Raw genomic sequence first — 23,568 nt, forward strand, 5'->3', positions numbered from 1 at the left:
GAAGGGGAGTTCTTATCGCTGTTGGCAGGAATGTAAATTGGTGCAGGTGTTAAGGAAAATAGCATGGAGATTCCTCCAAAAACAACCACATGACCTAGCGGTCTTACTGCTGGATGTGCATGCCGAAGGCACCGAAGTCAGCACGTCTAAGAGATATTTGCGCTCTCCTGCTTATTGTGGCACTGTTTATCACAGCCAAGGAGATGGAATCAACCTGAGTGACCATCTACAGGTGAATGGATAAAGAAGTGTGGTATATACTCAGTGGAATATTATTCAGCCATAAAAGGATGTTGTTTCCAGAAACATGGATAGAACTGGAGGATGTGTGTTAAGTGAAATGAATCAGGCATTCATTTCAAATAGACAAATACTGAAGGAAAGCCTCTTTAATAAGTGGTGCTGGGAAAGTGGGATATGCATATACAGAAGACAGTAAGTAGACCTTTATCTTTTACCATGTACAAAAATCAACTGAAAAGGCTCAAAAGCTTAAATGTAAGGCCTGGCACTGTGAAACCACTCGAAGAAAATTCCACAGACACATACTGCATGGTCTTGGAAGCTAAAAAGTTGAGGTTGAAGAAGTAGAGAGTAGAATAGTGGTTACCAGAGGCTGGCAAGGGAGTGGGGAAGAGAGAGATGGAGCGAGGATGGTGAACGGGTGCAGGTGTGCTGTCGAATGGGAGAATCACTTCTGATGATCTGTAGCACTGAAAGATGACTGTGGTTTTCAACAGTTAATTGATTATTTCAGAATAGCTTCTTGAGAGGATTTTAACGCTCCTGGTACAAAGAAATGGTATGTGAAGTTTTAGATTTGCCAATTACCATGATCTGATCCTTGTACATTGTATATAGATACTAACATGTCACTCTGGACCCCATAAATAGATGTATAATTACTACATTATACATATATCATAATTAAATTAAAAACCAGTCAATTAAAATTAAAAAGTATATAAAATGAATGTAAGAATAATGTAATAAATGAGGTGAGATGATGAAGGGGGTAAAGGAAGAGGCTACAGGAAGTAGAAATCATGATTTCACTGTCTGTAGTAAGAAGTTAAAAGAAAGTTTCTAAAAAAAATACAGAAATAACTATGCTACATAAAAGGCATGGCTACTAAATCAACCACTAAAAGATTAAACCTTTAAAATTTCCAGAGGCAATTTGCACATCGAGCAAAGAAAACATGTCAATTGCTAAAATAAAATAAAATCTAAAATATCTATATATTATTTATACATAATATATAATATAATTATATATATTTTAAAAAACCAAAAGCTAAAAGCAACAATAAAAATAGACAAGAAAAATTGATGACTTAGTGAATATCTGTCAATGGACTAAATTCACCTAGTAATAGAAGGAAACTGATTTGTCATCAAATGAATGTGACCCCAGGCCACAGTAGAAGTGGACCTCAGAAAAGATGAATCGTGCCAGTACCCACAAGGGCTTCCATTTCTTGGGTGCTTATTCATGCCAGGACTGTGAGAAGTTTTTACCTGTGATTGGTGTCTCCAGCCCAACGGTTCTATCATGTAGATTCCATTGCTGACCCCAGTTTAGGGACAGGTAAATGCAATGGGAGACACTCAGACGTGAACTGTTGAACCAGGACTTGAACTGGGACAGCATGGACGGCAAGGGGCAATCCATGTGGAGCCGCCTCCCTGGAGTGCAGGGAGCCTGGCCTTTCTTTCCGTGAATTGCTGGGAAGTGAACCATTGATGGTTTGTTCTGAGAATTCAACTTATCCCACAGTTATCCAATCTTAATGGCCAAAGTGTTTCTCTGACTTTAGTTGAATTGAGTTAGAATGTTGATGTAAAAATATTCTTTAGTTTTTTTTTCAATTAGTATATTTCTGTCCTTATATTTCCTTTTATAAAACAATTAACAAATAGTTTATGGTGTATTTAATAGATTTCGTTTTTCAGGATTTTTAATTTCAAGCTCTGGATCTATACTGGTTTTCTGGGCCAATGCAAGGAAATAATTAATATAATTGTTTTGAGGTTTAAAAAACATCTATAAAACCTGTAAGTATTTCTTTTTATCTGACTTGACTGATGATTGAGGTCTGAATTGGGACAAGGTGTTTTGCTAATTTGCAGAAGGATCAACTGATTTGTACCTGGTCAGTTTTATAGGTTTATCACAGAGATTTATGGAAGGCAGACAATTCAGATGGCATTATGGCCATTTGATGGCAGATTAGTTACTCAACTGTACTAATCAGATGTCACATCTAACTTTTTTAAGTAACCCTACCACCACCCCCCAAAGTGGTAGCTTGTCAGTAACCTGTAAAGTTTCAGCCATTGCTTCTAAATTTTTTTTTCTCAAAAATATTTTAAAATAAGCATCATTTTATTTTCTGTCTGGATAGCCCTGGGCTACATCTGCAGAGGAGCAGCTGTAAGTCAATTATCTTAGAACTGCTGAATAGTTACATTCACTTGGATATGACTTTTTAATTTGCTTCCAGATGTTTTTGCATTGCTTCTCATGAAAATGAGACAGGAACAGTGCAGACCAATGGCTTCAATGAAGCAGAGGATTTGGGAATATACCATTTTCTGTACAGACAATACAGCAAAACACCTTGAGTAATGCCTAGCACACAGTAGGTTCTCTGTAGACACCTGGAACATCAAAGAAAAACAAAAGCCTTCCTGCCTGCCACTCTGGATAGCTACATATCCCTTCGTTTTGCTTTTTGAAGTTAAAAAGTATGTTTAACAGTTTTGTTAGAAAGTAGAAAATCCAAGTGTTGAAATAATTATAACAAAAAACTGGGTTCCTGTCCAATGCGCTCCCCATTCCATACCACCAGTGACAGTCCTTAAGCTCTATGGATAGGACAACTTCTTTAAACTTTTTATTTCTTTGGGAAATTTAATCTTTATTTTGAAATAATATGAGCAGAGTGACATGTAATCATTTGTGAATTTTTGACTATGTCTTTTGGATTCTTACCATGCAGAATGAGGCTGTCAGTTCATTTTTTAATCATTCTCTTGCCCCTCTTTAATGCTGCCAATCAAATTCTATCTTAGTATTTGAGTTGATCCACATTCAAGGTATTTATTATTATAACAGTATAAATATGACTTTTTTTAACTTAATCAAGATGTATCATACTTTTGAGCCTAGAAAAAGTCATTTCATATTTCTAGACATTTTGTTTTCCTAGGAGTACCTCAATTTTTTTAAAAAAATCTCTCCATACCTTTATAATGACTGGGTCCTGTAAACACCTGGCAATATAATTTTCTACAAGGTCAAAACTGTTGAATAATTTTTAGTTCTGCTTTTATTTTTTATGTTTCTGTAGACGTCCCCCGAGGAGCCCTTGCCTGCTGCATTCTGAGCAGATTCCTCTTGGGTCTTCTGCATAGATAGCTACTGCCTTGGGACTTCCTTCACCATCATTCTGAGAACTCTCCTATGTTGAAGCTCTTGATTTCTGGATCCTATTGATTCCTCTTTCTTGTTTTCTGCCTTATTTTTGTGGAGTGCATCCTTGAGTAGCTTCATGGAAGTGGTGCATGAATGTATTTTACTATCACAACTGATTGGTTTTGCTGAGCATAAAATTCTAGGGTGAAAAATCTTTTTGAGAATTCAGAATTTTGAAGGCCTGGTCTCTCTAATCTTGCAGCTTCAGATGCTGCTGTTGGGAATTCTGGTACCATCTTTATTCCTCTTTAGTTTTATATGCATTTGCTTTGCTACTTATTTCTTCTTTGGTAGCTTTTAAAATCTTCTCTTTATTTCTGATATTTTGAAGTTTCATAATGACATGCTGTGTTCTTTTGTTAGCATTTTGGAGACTTAAATCTTTCAGATATGGGAAATGATCTTATAGTTTTTTATTTGGCACATCCCCCACCCCCCCAAGATTCTTCTTGATTTTTTTTTCTCACTGCTTTTCTTTCTTTCCTATTGTCTATTTCTGTGCTTATCTTTTTGTGAGATTTTTCCAATTTTCTCTTTATGGCTTTTACAAATTTTAACCTTTCCAATCCTAATTTCCAAGACCCCTTCTTGTTCATTGCTTTTTCTTTCTCTGTTCTTGTTTTAGGCAGGCAAGATGTTCTTTCTGGAGACGTGAAGAACAGTTTATCTGACGTTTTCTTCTATCCTCTGTCATAGTTTTGTTTGTTTGTTTGTCTGTTTATTTATTTTTGTTATAAGCATGACTGCATAGTTTTCTAGCTGACTTGAGAGAGGGAGCTGGTGCATTTTACTCTCATTTTGCTGAAACCCCTGAGACCTTCACAGATTCCCTGCCTTCCCCTGTGCCTAGTACACCCAAATCCAGAGGCTCTTTGGTTTGCTTTTTATTAGAAAGATTAAAAAAGAATTTAAATTCTTTGTGGAGTGAGGGTAAGGATGTAGGGCTCTAATTGTTTTCTGACATGCATTAGAAAGCAATCCCCTGTTTCAGTCCCAGGTCACCTTCGAAAGACACCTTGAAATGTAAGTTTTGAGCTTTTCTAAAGTTTAGGTGGCTTGCTTCTCCATGTGCTGCTTAGAGGTTTGCATTCCTTCTCCTCTGGAGTCATCCAGGATTCTTCCATTTGATCTCAGATATTCATGTAGTGTAATTTAGGGATTATAAATGCCTTCTATTTTTTGCCAGAGTTTGAGGTTCTATTTCTATATCTTTTTTTCTTTGGGAGGAAACTCGAGAAAAGAACACGGAAAAAAAAAATAAGATATTTCCTCCATCCTCTCGAAGCGGAGAAATTCTATTTGGTTGATCTTAAATAGATAATGTCAGGTTTTCTCTTTGTTATAGTCTTAGTGACTGCCACATTTATCTTTCATAAAACTTACTCTGTTAGGTGCATTAATTCTTTAAGGTAAAGAAATGATGCACATAACTTCATCACCTTGAGAAAATTACATTAATCCTCAGTTAATTTGCTGCTATAGTAGAATGAATCTTACAGTGTTAAATCATACATTTAAGAATCAAACTTTTTCTTTCAACAACTCTCAATTAAAATTTCTCCTAAATTTTTCAAGTATTTCCCTGTATTATTAACCAGAAAGGGACAAATGTGCTCTCTTCCTGGTTCCTCAAAGGCATCTTATAAATATTGCATGTTGCAGTGTGGCACAATTTGGTGACATCTCTGAGGCTGGTACCTCCTCTTTCACTAAATTCTCCAAGGTGCTTGTCCTTTAAGTTCAGTAATTGATTTTAAGGAGGTGGCTGTCACCTTGCAATGAGTCATCTTCAGGCAGGGCTCTCCATTCCCCTGACACTGAACTGCATTTAATTGACTGGTGTCTTCAGAAAGAACTGAGATTGGCAGCGGAGGCAAAATCTCCTAGCTAGCAAACCAGGAACCTTAAATTTAATTGCAAATCCTGTTCAGTAGATGTTGATTTAATAGCTGAGGATAGCTCTTCCATCCAGGCTTCTGGGATTCCATATTGTAAACATCTCAAGCCACAGCGCGGCTCTGTGCTAGTTGACTTTGCCTTAGGCGAGGATTATACAACCTTGGCCTCCTGGACATTTAGGCCAGGCTGTTTAGCATGGTGGCAGTTTTCCTGTGCACTGTAGGTTGTGACTATGGAATGTCCAACAAGCATCCCTGGCTTCTACCCAGTGGAGGCAGGGACACCCCAACTCCCAGTAGGGACAGTCAAAAATGATTCCAGACATTTCCAAACACCCCAGAGTGGCAGCATTGGACTCCTGTGAAGGACTTTAATGTTATGGGTCTCCTTTTTCTTCAAGTTCTGTATAATTCTGTTCTGGGTGTTTGAAGTTGTAGAAAATATGACAGAAGTTAACTGGAATTAGTTGCAGAATATCCTGGAATTTTGTGAAACTTGAGAAAATTCATAAACCATCCACATTTTCACATTTTGCCAGGGCTAACTGAATTACACTGCTTTAAATATTTTGATAAGTAATGTTTATGGAGTACAAACTCTGAGCTCACCCTATGTGCCAGACCCAGTTGTAAACACAACCAACATCCTCAGGGAAAAATGATCATTGCTTCCATACCGACAGAGGGAGTTGGGGCCTACTGCATTTAAGTGGCCAAGTTAGGATTCCTGGCCGGCCAGGTAGGGGGACCTCAGAGCCAGAGCTCTGTGTGATGGCTAATTTGAAGATGGCAGTATGAGTAGACTAATTCATCTGCCAACCAGAGGACAGGGCTTCACACATTGTTCACTTTTATGTCCCTGTTCCCTGGACCAATAATTGATGTATGGCAGAGGCATAGTGAAGGTTTGCTTTGCTAAATGAATGGGACCATTCTAAACTGCAGTCTCGCCTGTGGTTGATGAGGAAAGGGGAGTCACAACAAACAGTAAGTGCATGTTAGGGATTAATGAGAGGAGCTGAGTTGTGATATTGTAGGTCATTAATGTGTTGCAAATATCTGTCATTAGCAGGGTAATTACCTTCCAGTGCAGAAAGGAAGCAGGGGAATAATTACAGCCCTCCGGCTGGATTCTGGGCCTCCTTGCTGGATGGCAGGCTGGGAGCTGAGATGCTGTGCTGAGTAGAGGCCCCACCACTTCCTAAGAATTAGCATGTCACCAGTACACGGGAGCATTTGTGACACACACGTGATAAGAGCAGACTTTCTCTGACGGTTCTCAAAGGCAGAACCTGCAGCCCCTCCGGGTCCTCACAGACATCTCCAAGGCCATCTGGTTATGAAGAGTGTGGGTTTCTGTTGACAAGCAGCTTCTGACGCTGGCCCTCATGTGAGGCATCAGTGCTGTGTTTGTACTCCAGCATTTGCCCTCAGAGTTCACGGAGGTGGGTGTCAGGGTGGCCTGGGACTGCGCAGGCCGCAGGGTGGTCCTGATACAAAGCCTCTGTTGGTTCACAGGAACCCTTGGCCGTGATGTCACTGTACGGTGAACTGCACCTTCCTGATGCCCATTAAAAGTCAGGCCCTGTGCAGAATTGGAGTCGAGGCAGGGAGCGTGAGCTGACCTGCCATTCTCTGTCCAGACATCTCATTCATTAGGTCCTTGAGAAACAGCCATGGAGAAGCAGAGTCATATAGCAGTGTTCCTGTAACAATGGCACCAAGCGAGGGAAGGCCTTTCGCTCCAAGACGGAAGCCATGTCTCCATCAAGCACCGGGTGTCATCCAGACACAGGCCAGATCCAACTGAAGATGAGATCACAAGATTGCTCTCATTTACTGTGGTCATTGAGGTAGTGAACAATGGGCCAAAGAATTAACAGTTAATTATTTAATAAAAAAACGTGTGCATCTACTGTGAGAGTTGAGCCTTTAAGCTGCATGAGTATACTGCCTTGTAAAGGGAGATCTGCTTGCTAGAGTTGATTGCTTAGACGGGGTGACCACCCATCCCAATTGTCTGGGACACAGGAAGTTTTCAGTTTATCAACCAGGACAGCCCCAAGCAAACCAGCACATGGTGGCCTCTCTCTGGTTAGACCACATCTCAGTCAGCAGAATCAGGGGAACAGAGCATTTGGGGAGTTTGGTAAGGGGAGTCTGTTGGGAAGACAGCTTTAGGTACCAAGGTCTGGAGTTTGTCCCTGTAACTAGGGTGTCTCTGAGGAATCAGCTGTTTTTCAGCATATGGGATGTGCCCCGAAGGAGACAGGAGCCAAAGCTCCGTCTGAGACAGTCGGGCTTGTAGACTGAGGCAGCTGGGGCTTCAGATGGGAGCATGCTGTTCCAACTAGCTTAAGAGAAAAAAGTGGGCTGATGTCAAATCTTAGGAGCGGGTCTGAATTTGGCTTCAGGTTAGGGTAGGTCTACTGTCTCAGGGCCTTCTAGGTCAGGGCTCACTTGGTCTCTTGCAGACAGGCAGGTGGCCACTGATGACCAAAGTCATCCTCTCTTCAGAGAGATTCCAGTAGGAGAGACTCCTCAGCTCTGGGCTAAGAGTCTTCTGGTGGCCCCGTGCGGATCCTGGGATCACTGGGCCCAGTGACTGTGGCCAGAACAAGTGTGTTAACTGGCTGGCCTGAGTCACATGGCAGGGCAGCTCCCTCAGAACTCAGAGGGAATGGGATTCTTTTGCCCACAGAGGGAATTTGGGGATGGAGAACTGGGATGCCAATTGCTCTGTGTGCACTCATTACTTCAGTGCGTGGCTCCTAGTAGAGCCTCAATTAAAACCTTGGCCAGTCAGAATAAATGGACAGGAAAGAAGAATTTTTTTCAGGATAGGGAGACTGAAAGTTGTGCAAACTCGCCGTGGCTTTGAGACAGTTCTGGAACTTGTACCTGAACCTTTCAGCAAACTGATTAGTCTTAAGGAAGGAAGAATATCCCAGACACAAAGTTCTTTTGTCCTGGAGGCTCTCAGTTTTTCTTCACTCCTTTTCACAACCTTGAAGGCAGAACTTGTGTTGGAAAACAAAGGGGGCTTTCAAGTCCTTTGGAAAGAGGCCCCAGAGACTGGGGCAGGGTGTGGAATAGCTCTCAGCACACAGCTCTGGTTAGGTTCACTGTAGATGACTGGGTAGGTTTGGTGGAAATTAATGCAAAAAATACATGCTTCTCATTTGCTTTGAAATCTTTGAAATCTACAGGTTTGGAATTCAAAGGGAAGGCAGAAGGACTTCTTGGAACCAGAAGGACTGGCACGTTCTCAACTCTGTGACCTGGACAGGCCACGTCACTTCCCAGAGCCTTCGTCTTCTCTACTTTAAATGGGTAAGCAGTGCCCGATTTGGTGATGGCTCTGAGGATGTACCTGGTGCCTGAGAGGACTTCCTCAGCTCAGTTCTGGGCACTGCTGTTGTTAGGACGTGGGACGGTTAGACAGGCTGCCACTGCCTGCTGTCCTCAGTCCCAACAGACTAGCAACAAAGGCTTCTGTTTACTGTACACCACCCGTGGGCCAAATGCCTGTCATTTAAGGCTGTTGCCTCCTGTCCTCCTCGGAGCACCCCTGCAAGGCGTGGTTGCTTTGGGTCCTTTTCCATATGAGGAAATGGGCATAGACCAAGTAACTTGGCCAAGCTTACGCAGCCAGTGGGGGTCGAGTGGCAGGTTGAGTGGAGAAGTTTGCACAGGCTGCGGGCTCCTGAGGGCTCTGAGGCCCAGGCCCTGCCCACCTGCTTTGTAATCAGGATGCACTCCGGAGCACACCAGGACCCCAGAGGAGCTTAGCTCTGTGACTCAAGGCCTTCGCACCGCTCTGTAAGTGGGTGTGTCTGTTCCATCCCACATGGTGATGCCATGGGGCCTCTCAGGTCCTGCGGTCAGGGGTCCGAGGCTGGATCTCATGTCCAGCTGTGTAGATCCAGTCAGTGCCTCATTGCTCAGCCCTTATGCAACCCAATAGGGTAGATTCAGGTTATAACCAAAGCCAGGGGCCCACTCTCCTGTACCCCCACATCCTGCTTTCTGCTGGTCCACCTGGTGAGCAGCCCCAGGGGTTCCATCCACCAACTTGGTCACTCACTCCACCAGAGAGCTCATGGCTGTGTTGAGCCTTTGCCACTGTGAAGTTGCTGACCTGTGAGGGTTGCCATGTTGGGCTGGGGTGGGGAGGGCCCTTGGGGGCCTGAGGAGAGGGCAGAGACTTCATCTGAGTCACCCCTGCATCCCTCTTGTATGAGACCCATATCATTCATTCATTCCATAAACATGACGGGTGCTTAATCTGTGTACAGGCACTGAGCTAAGGACCTGTGTAATACTTAAGAAATAATCACTTGATTATTTAACTCTTTAATGGTTTATGGGCTGTTTACCAAATGTGCTTGGCCCAGCAGGTGCTTAATGCCTATTTGATTCATTAATTACTAATCTCCAGACTTTTAACCATATGTGCCTGGCATCGTGCCTGCATATCTTAACTGTGCAAGCAGTAAATTGAATAGACGAAATTTTCTTAGAGATCCTGCACCTAATCTCCATCATGTTGGCCTAGGAACTGGAAGTTGGAGTGAACCACAGAGTAGGAGGATTAAGCTGGGGACAGCTTTTCTCTGCCGAGTGTGCGTGTGTACCTGACTGTGCAGGTGTGAGTTGCGAGTGTGTGCATGCACCTCTCTGTCAACAGGGCACAAGCAGATCTTCCTCACCCTGAAGCTGCCACCTTACCTTGTCCTCACCGAAGTCAGTCCAGAACAACTTGCAAGTCAGTGTGGAGCTGGCCAGCCCCGTTGCTCAGCTCATGGCCCAGGACACGGGGAGTGGGCAGATTCAGCAGCCAGTGTTGCCTTCGACCATCCCTAGGAGTTCCTGCCCAGGAAGTTTCTTCACTGGGAACCAAAAGGGAACCCCCAGGGCCAGCTCCTAGCAATCAAACCCAAAACACTTCTGCCAAGTGGGGCCCACACGGAAGTATCCTGCTTTGGCCTTGAGTTCCTGGCTCTCAGGGCCTCAGATTTTCCCTGGCCTGGACCCGGGAGAGGAATGAGCCTGGCAGAGGATCAGTGACCCTGGACCACCTGAGAAAACAGTGGCCACCTCGGATGTTGACAGTAACCTCGTTACACAGCAGTAGGTGCTGACATTGGCCACGAATGCGCAAACATCAGGCCAGTCAAGGCAGATCCTCTGATGATTCTACAAGACCCGCCAGTGAGTGATGTCTGGCCAGTGAAGTGCATTCCCGTCCACCCTCCTGCTATGCCCTCCCTCCCAGAAACTCTCAGGTGCTTTGCAAACAGCAGCCGCCAAACAAACAATAAGTTCTCCCAGGAAATATTTCAAAGCATCTTTGATGGCACTATCCAGATGAATGCTTTCGACGTGGATCTGGTTCCCGCTTCTCAGCTGACCACACATCCTAAAGGGAAGAAATATGAGCCCTGCTGCAGGTGGTGACAGGCGCTGGGCAAGGCACTTTCATTCAGTCACTTGTTCGTTCCACAGACATGTATTGAAGAGCTGCCGAATGCCAAGCAAGTGACAAGAAGAGGACATAGAGGAGCAGGGGAGATAGCAGACCCACCCTGAAGCTCATATTCTAGTGCAGGAGGTGGACAGGGAGATACGGTCGTGACCCAGTGCAGCCCACGCTGAGATGGCAAACACCCAGGCAGCAAGGGACCCAGAGGGGAAGAGAGTCTGGAAAGGTTTCCCTAAGGAATGGAAGCCTTGGATGAGCAGGGTGGGAAACCATTAATTAACTAACCAAATTTACATTAAGCACCTGCTTGGCCAAGACTATTTGTTTAAAGATCGTCAACCCTAGAATAGTTAGATAACCCAACAGTCACTCCCCGAACCCAGCCAGGAACCCAGGGCAGTGTCTGCAGAGGAGGCGCCCGCTGAAGATGCCACCTGCAGGACCGACTCTAGGTGCTGGTTTCTGCTTTTGTCTTCAACCCTGAGCCCCTCAGCACTCTGCCTTCTGGGTCTTTCCACCAGCCAGGATCATACCAAGCTTTACTTCCTGTAGTTTGGTTGTAACAACAATAGGTATTCTTTTTCTTTCCCAAATATGAAGTTTTATCATAATAGTGAATAGGCCTTGTCAAGCCACACACAAGTTCTCCTCCGCCTTCCCCCATAAAGAGTCCTGTCGTCGCTGTGGCTGGGGACGGGGACATGCAACTCTGAAACTCATGAGGAGCTCATCCGGAAATATTGAAAATGGCAGCTTCAGTTCTGCCGTAGAAGAGATGCTCTGGGTTCACGCACAGTAGCTCTGTCATTTTAAATTACTGCCTAATCTCAAAATTAAGTCACCCTGATTTTCTTGCTGTTGTGTGACTCCTCTGAGCCCTTCATCCACCTGAAGGACTTGGTGTTTGTCAGCTGAGGGGGATAAGACCCTGGGGGACCTGTTCAAGACCCCCAGCCCTGCTGGTATTGTTTCTGAGTGAGCTGAAGGCTGTGTCTTTCCTCCTCTCTAGAGATTAGTCTGGAACCTCAGACCTGTCTGATGTACCCTGTGTGATGGGATCATGGGAGGTCTTCCTGTCGTCACAGTGAAATGGACCCTGGAAAAAACTGAGGCTCAGAGGTTTTGTTTTTGGTTTTCTTTGGCAGTGCTGGGGGTTGAACCCAGGGCCTTCGGTGGCAGAGTGCATACTGCTGAGCTGCGCCCCCAATCCAGGCTCTTAAAGGAGGTCTCTGCACCAGACCGCACAGGCAGAAGCAGAAAGTTGAGATTTGAACCCAAACAATCCTGCCCGTCAGGCCACTCCAGCCCCTGCTGTGGCCACCAAAGAGGAGACGGACAGCAGGAAAACACGACCTTGGGGCTGCTGGGCCAGGACAGGGCAGCGTTGGCTCTCAGCTCTCCCGTGTGGCTGGATGAACTTGATCTGGTTGCTCTCTCAGAGCCTCAATTTCCTCAGGGATATTCCACCCATATCTGACGCTGGAGCGAGGTTTGGAAGACCGTGAACGTGGGTGGTGGTCCTGGTGCCCAGCCTGTTCAGGAAGCAGTCCCCCCTGTGGCCTGGGTGGCTCCTGTGGGCAGGCCATGAGGTGGACAGGTTCATTCGTCCTGTGGCCTCAAGGAGCCTCTGGGGACCTGCCAGGTTGGTCCCTTGCGAGAGCTCATCAGACAGCTTTGAGGCTGGGTCCGGCCTTTGCTCACGCCTTTGGCAAACCAGCCTCTCAGGTTGTTTCTGTTTATTTATTTATTGTTTTGGTTTAGGGTTGTTCAGCCACTGCCCCCCACCCTCAATTGGGACAACCAGCTCTCCTGCCTGGTGAGGGAATGGCTTCTCCCAGTCCTTTCCCTGTCCCTGAGTCCTGGTACCATATGTCCACATCACCCAGTTGGCTCCTAGTCAAGGTTCAGTTTAGTTTTGTAAATAAGTGGCAGTTTCTCCTGGTGTTTTGACTTTACTTATGTAACACGTGTGTCCCCAGCAGAAGGGTCGGCTCCTGAAGGGAAGGACAGCCTCCTGTCTCCCCGCCTCACACACACTCTGAACTCCGCAGAGGGCCCCAGTATTGATTTTGTGGAGTAGATGAGTGCGTGAGTGAGTGGATAAGTGTGTTGAGCATAGGGGAATAATAAGAAGTCAGAGAATCTTTGTGGAGGGAAGGGTTGATTAAGAGAAAACCACCCATGGGTGTGCTGGTGCCTGCCTGTAATCCCAGATTACGTCGGAGGCTGAGGTAAAAGGATAGGACATTTGAAGTCACCCTCAGTTTAGCAAAACTGTCTCAAAGTAAAAAAGGCTAGGGATGTAGCCCCGGGGTGATGAGCCCCTGGATTCAATCCCTAGAAAGAGAAAAAAGCACCTGGGCTCCAGGTACTTTTAAACCACAGAAGGGACTTTAGGCAACGGGCAGAAGTCTTTTTTTACAAAGCAGAAGATCATGAAGCTACTAGAACCCTTTCTTGTTTGGGGTCTAGTGACCATCCAGTTCCAAATCTGTTCGGTCAGGGCAAGGGTGGAGCTCGTGTGCTGGGGCCCTAGGCCACCTGCACTGCCCTCCCCAACCCTCTTCCCTGCCCATCACTGACTTTTTTCCCTTACCTCTCCAGGAACACCCCCAGTGTGCCTGAGCGAGGCCTGCATCTCGGTGACCAGCTCCATCTTGAACTCCATGAACCCCACAGTGGACCCCTGCCAGGACTTCTTCAGCTATGCCTGTGGGGGCTGGATCAAGGCCAACCCTGTGCCTGATGGCCTCTCACGCTGGGGGACCTTCAGCAACCTCTGGGAACACAATCAAGCCATCATCAAGTACCTGCTGGGTAAGCACCAATGGGGACCCTAAGGAATGGGCTGCAGGGGGAGCCACCTCCTGCACCTGCCAGTTAGGCCTGGTCAGAGGAGGGGCATTGCTCTGTCACTTGCTGTGGGGCCCTGCTGTGTGAGTTATTCATCTCTAGTCTCAGTTTCTTTGTGAAACAGCATTAATAACATCCAAACCGTAGAGGTGCTGGGAATCAAACTCAGGGCCTTGCATATGTTAGGCAGGTGCTTTGTCAAAGTTTTGAAACAGGGTACTTGCTACATTGGCCACGGTGGCTTCAAATTTGCAATCCTCCTGCCTCAGCCTCCAAAGGAGCTGAGATTACAATCAGGCACCATTGCGCTCAGCCCAAACTGCAGAGCTTTGAGCACTACGGAACACACTGTGATGCGTCAGCCCGTGTGTGACTTATACCAGGTACAAAGGAGCTGGTAGCTGTGGTCAGTTTATGTTGTGGCTTCAGAATGCAGCATCGTCCTTGGCTAGCATTGACTGAGTTTTGAAAGCTGTGAGCAAATGGAGTCAAGGCTGGACATACCACATCAGACTTTAAGGCTACGGCCCAACGAAAGTTGTAACAGCTTATCGGAGAGTTAAGTTGTACACGTAGGCAGGCGTCTTCCGTGGCCTCACAGACTCTCCAAAGTACTTTTGACTTTGGGGTTGATGGTTTCATCCTCAGATTCCAATCCCCCGCCTGCCTTGTGTGCAGCTGTATTTCTGGTTCATGTTTGTTGAATTCCCATCAGCCCCACGGAACCCAGAGGGAATTCCAGCGCCAGGCTGCACCCCAGTCCTGACTCAAACCCCTTGGCAGTAGGGACCTTTTCCTGCAGCCCCCTGCTGTCCCCTGTCCTGGGACCCTAAATGCTGGGAAGGGCCAGATTATGAAAAAAACAATCCATGCAACCATGCTGGACAGACCTTGGGTTTGACAATACTCATTAACTTTTTGAAAACCACTCAAGACACCCAATATAGGTAAAATGGAAGAAGCTACCTGAGAGGGGACAAATCTTCTCAAAAGGACAGTCATCTCCTTACGATACAGGAAATGATTCTAATTTGACAATTATGAAATCAAGGCAGCTGGGGCTCTTGGTGAAGGTGGTGAAGGAGTCCTTGACTCACTCGTGCCTCATGCTGGGGCACAGCTGCCACCAGGTAAACCTACCTGTCCTTTCTCCTTGACCCGGGCAGTTCCTGGGTGGGGTGTCCCTCAGCACCCAGTGCAGTGACAGCCTCCTCCTGGTCCCCCAGGGATGGAGCAGGGTGGTACGCGAACTGAGAGTAAAGGAATTCTGCAGGCCAAAACGCCCAAGCCCCAGCCTGAGATGGCCCCGGGATATCTGAGGCCACCAAAGGTGTCTTCCAAAGGGGGTGCTGCCTTTTGTTTCAGATCTGGAAGCTCAAGTGGCAAATATGTCTGTGGTTTCAAGGCTACAACTCAGGACAGTCCCTTCCCTAGAGCCCAGTGACACAGCCGGGGCCTTGGCAGGACCATAACGAAGCAGCGGGTGTCCAGACATGTAGCAAGGTGGGCTGGCCCCTTGCAGTAGCTGCAGGAGCTGGGTTCAGTGCCGACTCTCACTGAGGGGTCTGGGCCAGTCCTGGAGCCTGGTTATTCATTGACACACTGGCAACTGCGCTCCTCCAAGTTGTAAAATTCAATGGGAAAATATGTGTAAAGAGCTCTTCTCAGTCTGCACATGATGGTTGCTCTTTGCAGTGGTAGTACTCTCATTCCTCACATTAATCCCCGCACAGGACTGTATGGTTCACAGAATGCTTTTGAACTGTCATCCCATTTTATCCTGTAGGGTGGGAGCTGGGGAGGTATCATTCACCTCATTTGATAGATGAAAAAACTGAGGTTCAGAGAGGTCCTCAAGATAGGCTCATAGTTGGCCTGATTCCTGGTCATGTGCCCTTTCCCCTGTCCCATGCCCTCTCCTCAGGTATGAGGGACAGACATAGCTCCCTTGTCACTGCGTTGAAGGGAGCACAGAACACTGAGGGCTGGAGGAGAGTGGGAAGGACACTGGCATCTTTTGAGTGTCTATTATGTTTTAGGCTGTTTATATCTACTGCCTCTTTAATTCTCATTAGCATCCTGGGACTTAGGGATTATCGTTCCCATTTTATAGATGAGGAAACTGAGGCTCAGAAATGTGAGATAATTTTGCCAAGAACATACCTTCATTCCAGAATGGAGGGGGGCTCATGCTCTGGGGGGCAGAGAGCATCGAGGGGGGGAGGAAGAAAGACGGACAATTAGGCCCAGAACCAGTCCTTTTGCTTTGTGGTCAAGGGGGCTGGCCTCCCACTGGCCTGGAGCTGATTCTTACTGGGAGGACCTTAGACCTGTGCCAAGACTGGATCCATCCTGTCCTGTTCCCTGTACGTTGGCAGGGCTCATGAGGAGTGGCCTCCAGGCCTGGGCCGTAGCCTTACATTACCGTGTCCCTGAGAGTCCCATTGGACATGGAAAGCTGCTCTGAGCCGGGCACAGAACAGCCGGCACCAGGCGATCAAACCCTTGACCCCAGGGCCAGGGGCTGATGGTATCAGGAGGCAGACCAGAGAGCTGCGAAGTCTGGTGGCCTTGGCATAAGCTTGGCCACTGCCAAGTGACCTGCTTCTCTCCACTGGAGCTCCAGTCTCTGTGAAATGGAGAAGCCAGTGCCACCGAGAGTGAGGCTGCTGTGACACTGACTGACACGTGTGGTTCAGAGGGCCACGCACAGGGCCTGGCACCCACCGAGGGCTCAGCAGGGCATAGGCGCCCTTCTTGGTGGGGTGTGGCCTCACCAGGTACAGGGGCACAGGCCTGTAATCCCAGCCACTTGGGAAACCAAAGCAGGAGGTTCACAAGTTTGAGGCCAGCCTCAGCACCTTAGCGAGGCCCTAAGCGACTTAGTGAGACCCTGTCTCGAAATGAAAAAGAAAACGGGCTGTGGATGAGGCTCAGTGGTTAAGTGACCCTGGGTTCAGTCCCAGGTACCAAAAAAAAAAAAAAAAGTGTGGCCTCACATCATCGGGGAAGCCAACAGACAGGCCCCTCACTCCTTAGCCTGGCCCTTGCCTGAGGCTTTCCCACTGTGCTTGGATCAGATATTCCAGCCCTTCAAGACCCCTTCAACCCACTGCCTCTATTGTGTTTTCCAAGGGCTTCTTAGGGCTTGAGCTACACGTGCATCATGGTGCTGCCAGGTTTACTCTACAATATCATATATATATATCATAAATCATAACAAAAAAACGTAATGCAAGCTTGTAACAATTCAAGCATTACTAGGACCATAAGGAAAAGTTCACAGCCTCCTTCCTTCTATCTCAAACACAATCTAAACATGCACGCTACTCCAGCAGCATGAGATGTGTCCACGTCACTGATCTGGCAATGAATCAGGTCACCCTGTGTCATCGCTCATGGTTTTGTTTTTTTTATGTTTCCCACATTTGCTGTTTCATCTTCCTGCCCTCTGTGGACAGGCTGTGCCTCTGAAATGCTGGCTCTGTGCGGGGCACATTCTGAGGATGGGGTCACTCTGGGGTCCCAAGGGCATAGAAATTGTTTGGCCACCTGAGACCAGACTACAGAGTTTCCAACTGCCTGGATACTTCCTTCTTAGAGCCCTGAGTTCCAGAAACTTCCCCAGTCACTTCCCCAAAGTCCCGGAGAGGAAAGACAGCATCCCATTTAATCGGGCCACTTCTTCCTCTGGGAGTTTTTATTGGAATGCCCTTTCCCACATCACTCTTCAGGAGCCTGCGCGAGCCCAGGCAGGCAGAGCGGTGACCCAGGGGGGCAGGGCGGTGACCCGGGGGGCTGCGGGACAGGGAGGGGGGGAGCTGGGAATTCCATGGTCTCCCTGACTGCAGCAGGACTGCCTGGCCAGGGATGTGTGGGGCCCCCACTTGGCCATCAGGGCAGGACCTGTGTTTGTTTTAGATAAAAACCACAGACTCAGTTCCAACAGTCACAGGCCTCCGGAGCCCCATCCTGCTGGGGAAAAGGGGAGCTGATAAAGAAGGCGCCTTGTTCTGCAGGAGAAAAAAAAATAAGGATACCATGTGTCATTGCCATTCCTGGTGCCTACTGCAGGCCAGGCCCTGCACCGAGATCTCATGGACACCCCATGGGGATTCAGCATCATCCTCACATTCCAGAGACTGGGAGAAGGCTAGGCCCAGGGAGGGGAGGGGAGGCACCTGCCTGGGAGGGCAGAGCCTACAGCGGCTTGAGCTTGCTGGAATTTGGACTCAGGCCGCTTAAGCCTCTCTGGAGACCAGCCACCCCTGTGTGGGTGTGGCCATATGTGTACATCTCATCCTAACAGTTCCCACTGCGGCTCTTACTAGTACCACACCCAATTTATAGGTGAGAGGTTGGGTAACTTACTGGAGGTCGCACGAGTCACTGGAGTCAGTGGCTGAGGCCCAGGGCAGAGGTCCACTCGGGGGTCTGGTAGAGATCCCCAAGTGTCTGAACCTGAACTTCAGACCGACGCTCTTCACTTGCCACTGATTCCCTGGGCTCCACATCCTGGTAAAGGCAGCTTCTTGCCCAGGCTGAGGAAGCCTGGCACCGTTCCTGACACTCTCACCCCTCCTCTGCTGGCCCATGCCCCCATCTTGGCCCACCTGATCTACTCCAGTGGCCTCCACCTGGCCATCTTGCTTCAGCACTTGTCCCTGGAGCCCTTGAGTGAGGAAGGAGAGGAGGTGGGAGAATCCTGGGGGCTCCAGGAAGCAGAGGTGGGAAGAGGCACTTGAACTTCCACCAGGGCTCCTGCCCCAGCCAGAGCTGGAAGCAGGGTCCAGGTGTGGTACCCCTGGAGGGGGCGTAGCACAGCACACACCTGCATTTCCTCTCCATGCAAATCCTGGGTGGCACCAGCCCCTCACCCTCCTCCCCTGAGGTGACATCCTGCCTTGTTAAACACGGACACTGAGCTCTCTTCTTTGAGCACATGTTGCTGAAGGCCTACTTTGTGCCTGTTCAGGTTCTGGGGACACAGGGATGACTAAGACACAATGTGGGGTGAGGCAGCCCACGCAGCCCCACTCCTGCTCCACATCAGCCTCCTCCTGCCCAAGCAGGGCTTCCTCTGGCTGCCTTCCCAGGCCTCTCCCACCATCCTCTCATGGCTTCCGGCACCTTCTCTTCACACTCCCCTGTGTGGAATCAAACACTCTTGTGACTTTAGTTGCCATCTGTTCACCACTGGGCTGCCAGCTTCCGCGGACGGGTCCGTGCATCTCCACACCCAGCCTGGCAGCCACCAAATGCCAAAAACACACAGCTGTGGGAAAACCCGTGAGCAGGACCCCAGGTTGCTGGAGGAACTTTGAGCTTGGTTGGGGAGCCTCTCAACAAAGGAGAGAGGGAGGCCATGCTTGAAGGTGGTGTCCTTGACCTCCAGGTGCTAGGGAAGGAAGGGCCAGGCAGCCTCAAGCTGGAACTCAGAATGTGCTGTGATAGCACAGCCAGGCTGTTCCTGGTGAGCCTTCCATGGGCCTCTTATCTGGGTGGCCTTGGGCTCTGGAGGAGGGAGATGCCAGGCCCTCTAGCTGTGCACAGAGCACCTCCCCTAACAGTGGCCCTGGCATTCAGGGACATGACTGGAGCCAGATGTGGATGGTGAGGCGCAGCTTCTGGGCCTGGCAAATGATGACAGTTCTCCTGCTTGTCCTTCCAAGAGCCTAGCTGCTGGGAAGGGAGAAGTATTACCACAGAGCTGAGGCCCCTGGGGTGAGGGACTCCCCCCTGCCCCCCCCCCCATGCTCTGCTTCCTGAGTCTGAGGTGTGGCAGCAACCCTAGCTCCGCCCCCTTTCCCTCCTTTGTCCCCAGGAAGCCTCACACAGGTGTCTCCAGAGCCCAGCGGCAGCCCTTGGTCTCCAGGGCAGGGTTTGCCCCTCCCTGTTCAAGCCCCCAACCTCCGTCTCTCGCTCAGGGCCTTCTGGCTCTGATCTGCCTTCAGTCCAGCCCCTCGCATGCCCATCCCCTTTCCGGGGCTACCTTCCAGACCTCAGCTAGACTGGGCTTGATGCCCTCTGACCAATGATAACCATGGTGCTATTTATGCCAGAATGGAGGGACGGGGAGCCTTCTGGGGTGAGGACTGGAGAAGCTGATTAGAGACTGGTCAGGAAGTGACTCGTGCCCTTGGCACCCAGCAAATGCCACACTCTTTCCTTTTCTTCCAGCAGCAGGCCCTTCCTGCTTCCTTCCTTGGCCCCACGCTGTCCACTCCCTCCACCCAGTGCCCTTTCCCCTCGTTTCTACCTGGAGACCGCCTTTGTTTCTCTTTGAGACCCAGCTCCAATAGAACCTCCTCTGGAGGCCCCCCACCCCCAGGCAGAGCGGGGTGCTTCTATGTGTTCCAGAGCCTCTGCAGTGTTAAAGCACTTTTGTGTACTGTATTCCTTCCTTCGCACATCTATGTCCCCACTAGACCGTAAGCTCTTTGGGGGTAGAGAGCAGGTCTTAATTTTGTGCCCAGAGTGCTGAGAATGTTCTGGAAGGAGTATCATAGGAGAGGCTCTGGGTAAAAAAAAAATAGTCTGAGAAAGGATGGAAGCAAGTGGGGTTTTAGCTGGGTCCCATGCCGAAGCCTCCTGGGGTTGAAGACATTGTTGTCTGGTCCCAGAGTACCCACAGTACCTGGCACAGAGCAACCCTTTGATCTGCGTCCCATGGATGGATGGATGGATGGATGGGTTGATAGAGCCCCACGAGAAAGGTGCCTGTGGAGGAGGTGGGTTTGGAGAGATCTTGGGAGAAAGCAAAGGAAGAGGTTTAAGGTCAGAGAACAACTAATCTGAGAGAAGGACAAGTGGCCAGATGGACGCAGGGGCCAAGAATCTGGCATGGTCTGGAGTGGAGCTCTGAGACAGACATGCAGGCCCAGAAGCCCCAGCACGTAGTAGGTCCTGGGGACCTGAGTACTCAAACTCACCAGGTAGAGATGGGGACCTTCTGTGCTGTGCTCACACAGGAGGGTGGCCTTCAGCAGGCGGCTCTGGACCAGGGGCTAAGGAAAGGGAGGATGGGAAGGGAGTCTCTGGGTGGGTGGGTGGGTGGGGGTCTGAGAACCAAAGAGGATGAGGTGCTGCTGGCCTGAGCTTGGGAGGGACGGGGAAAACAGCCCTTGGAGTCATCTGCAGGTCTGTTGACTGCACCTGGCCCCCCGAGGAGGAAGCGGAAAGTCAATTCACAGTGAATGAGGTCTTTCAGGCTTCACTCAACCCCAGTGTTTCTCACAAGGAAGGTCAGCTGGGATCTGAAAGCCAAGACATGGCTCTGTCCCAGCACCAGGCAGGGGAATTCCTGCCACGTGTTGGCTGGCAGGGATGCCAACTGTCCTAATGGGTCGGCCTGGGCTGCCATGCCAGGGACAGGTCCTCAGGCCCAATCAGCAGATGAGCAGAGACAGGGCATGCCCTCCTGATCTGCACCCAGCTAGGATGGGGGCACTCATACCCGCTGGGGCTGGCTGCTCCTGCCTGACAGCAGCTGCCCTGACGGCTTCACAGTGGGGAGCACCGAGGCTCCAAAAGAAACTTGCCTGGGGATCCCCAGCAGGTAAATGGGGGCTTATTCAATATCTGCTATCTCTTATCCTTCTAGAAAATTCCACAGCCAGCTCGAGTGAGGGAGAGAGGAAGGCCCAAGTATACTACCGCGCATGTATGGATGAAACCAGGATTGAGGAGCTCAGGGCCAAGCCCCTGATGGAGCTGATTGAGAAGGTGAGTCCCTGGGACACACTCTTGCCTCCTCCTCCTGCCGTGCCTCCTGCCAGCCCCTCTGGCTGCAGCTCTCAGGCCCACTGGTGCTCAGCCACCCCACACCTCCAGCCTCCGCACCCAGCTGGAACACGCAGCCTGTCTGTCTGCCACTGTGTGTACATGCACGTCTGTGCGTGGGGGGACTGTCTGTTGTAATGTGTGGGGTTGTGTGTCAGCATCTGTTGAGGACATCTAAGTGTCTCAGTGCATCTGCGTGGGTCTTGGGGACGGTATTCACTGGGAATCTCTTCCTCTGGATTGCCACTTCCTTTTCTTCATGAGGTGGGTGTGAGTGTGCGAGAGGTGTGTGTTGTTCCAGAGAAACCAACAGGGAGTCTTAGGCCAGCAACAGAGCCAGACCTGCTGGCTGGAGGCCTCACCTTGTTCCTGAGCCCAGAAGAAATCTTCCCTCCGGGCCAGGCTGCCTGGCACAGACGGAGATGGCTGTGGCTTTTCTGGCCACCCCTTGCTTGCTTAAGGGCTTGCCATCGTATCTCAGTTCGGGGAAGGTATTGCTGCAGGCATGGGGACTCTCCCAGTCCCTCCTGTCTGGCACAGGCCCCATGTGCCAGTGTGTGCCAATCCTGGAGGACCAAAGAGATTTTTTTTAAAATTCCAACTTGCAGAGAGACCAAGGTAGACAATAGCTTATCAGCCTTTTTAAAAATACAGAGCCTTATTTCCCGTAGTCACATTTGGATTTATGTCTTAATAGTAATCACGTTCGTGTGATTGATTGTCCAACAAATGAACAGCACATGGGGCAAAGTCTCTGGGATTCACAGCTCAGTTGTCAAGGATGAGTCTTTGCTCCCTCTGTGGGTCTCCAGGTCACAGGTCAGAAGCCCTTTAATTTGCCCTGGATGCTCCCAGAGGTCAGATGACTGCTCCAGGGTCACAGAGCAAGTCAGCTGCAGAACCAGAATTTGCATACAGTCTCCTTACCTCCTTCCCCTCCCTATTCTGCTCTGCCTTCTCCCAGCTCGGAGGCTGGAATATCACAAGTCCCTGGGCCAAGGACAACTTCCAGGACACCCTGCAGGTGGTCACTGCCCACTACCGAACCTCACCCTTCTTCTCTGTCTACGTCAGTGCAGACTCTAAGAACTCCAACACCAATGTGATCCAGGTGAGCAGGCCTGGGCCAAGGAAAAGGTGTGGCCTCCTGGGGTGGAGGGAGACCTGCCCTGGGCCGAGGGAGCAGGCTCTGGTTTCTAAGCTGGGGTTATTTCTGGCAGCCCCAAGCAGTGAGATTTTTACAGGCAAGAGACTATGAGAGGGCAGACTACCCATCTTGGTGGGCAGCTTATCGTGGGCCTCAGAAGTGACGAGTGATATCAACTCCTGTGCACAGCTGTAGCCACCTCTTTGTCCCCTCCCTTAGCCTCTGGCTCTGTGGTGCTGCTTGGAATGCTTTTGGTCCATCTCTCCCACCAGAGCCTGCCCAAGCCTGAGGGTCAGCACACCCAGGAGAGCCCCCAGATTAGGGGTCATAAAGGCTTAGTTCTCAGCCCCCAACTGTGCCACGCACTCACTGTGTGACCTTAGCAAGAGGCTCAACCTCACTGAGCTACACTTTCCTTTTCACCCTAATGAACTATATAATAGCAGCTACCCAAGGTGCGTCAAGGTATAGCCAGAAGGTTCCAATGGTAGCCATCAGGAATTGACCCTCCTCTGCCTGCCCCACTCTCAGGAAACCCTGTACTGACACTGTCCTCTTGAATCCTCATTCCAGCTCCGAAGGTTAGGTATTATCTCCCTAACTTTCTGGGCAAGGAACCTGGGGATCAGAAAGGTTAAGTAACTTGGTTTAAGGTTAAGTCACCTGTCTTGGTTCCTCGCCACTTGGGAAGGGTTTAGAGAAGTAGGGTGCATTGCTGAAGCCCAGGGGTGTTTAAAGAGGAAGGAGGCTCTGTCCAGCCCTCAGAAGGGCCCAGGTCCCTGCAGCTGACCCCACAGGTGGGCAGGAACGTGTCTGTCTTATCACCGAGTGATCCCATCTGTAACTTCGGCTACCAGCTTGTGCTCCTGCTGGAACCTGAGCTGGTCCTCGGTGCCTAGTGTGAGAAGTCCTGGGGCAGGCA

General features: G+C 49.2%; 1 protein-coding gene across 1 annotated transcript in view; it reads left to right on the forward strand.

The window, feature by feature from the left end:
• Positions 1-10,535: 10,535 nt before the first annotated feature.
• LOC143389063 (endothelin-converting enzyme 1-like) overlaps positions 10,536-23,568 on the forward strand; it is a 34,849-nt gene continuing 21,816 nt past the window's right edge. Inside the window, 4 exon segments of the mRNA XM_077108300.1 lie at positions 10,536-10,593; positions 13,469-13,681; positions 21,321-21,442; positions 22,464-22,610. Of these exon segments, the coding sequence (XP_076964415.1) occupies positions 10,536-10,593; positions 13,469-13,681; positions 21,321-21,442; positions 22,464-22,610 (540 nt within the window).

The sequence above is a fragment of the Callospermophilus lateralis genome, unplaced genomic scaffold, assembly GCF_048772815.1.
Source record: "Callospermophilus lateralis isolate mCalLat2 unplaced genomic scaffold, mCalLat2.hap1 Scaffold_43, whole genome shotgun sequence".
In the NCBI taxonomy this organism is placed as follows: domain Eukaryota; kingdom Metazoa; phylum Chordata; class Mammalia; order Rodentia; family Sciuridae; genus Callospermophilus; species Callospermophilus lateralis.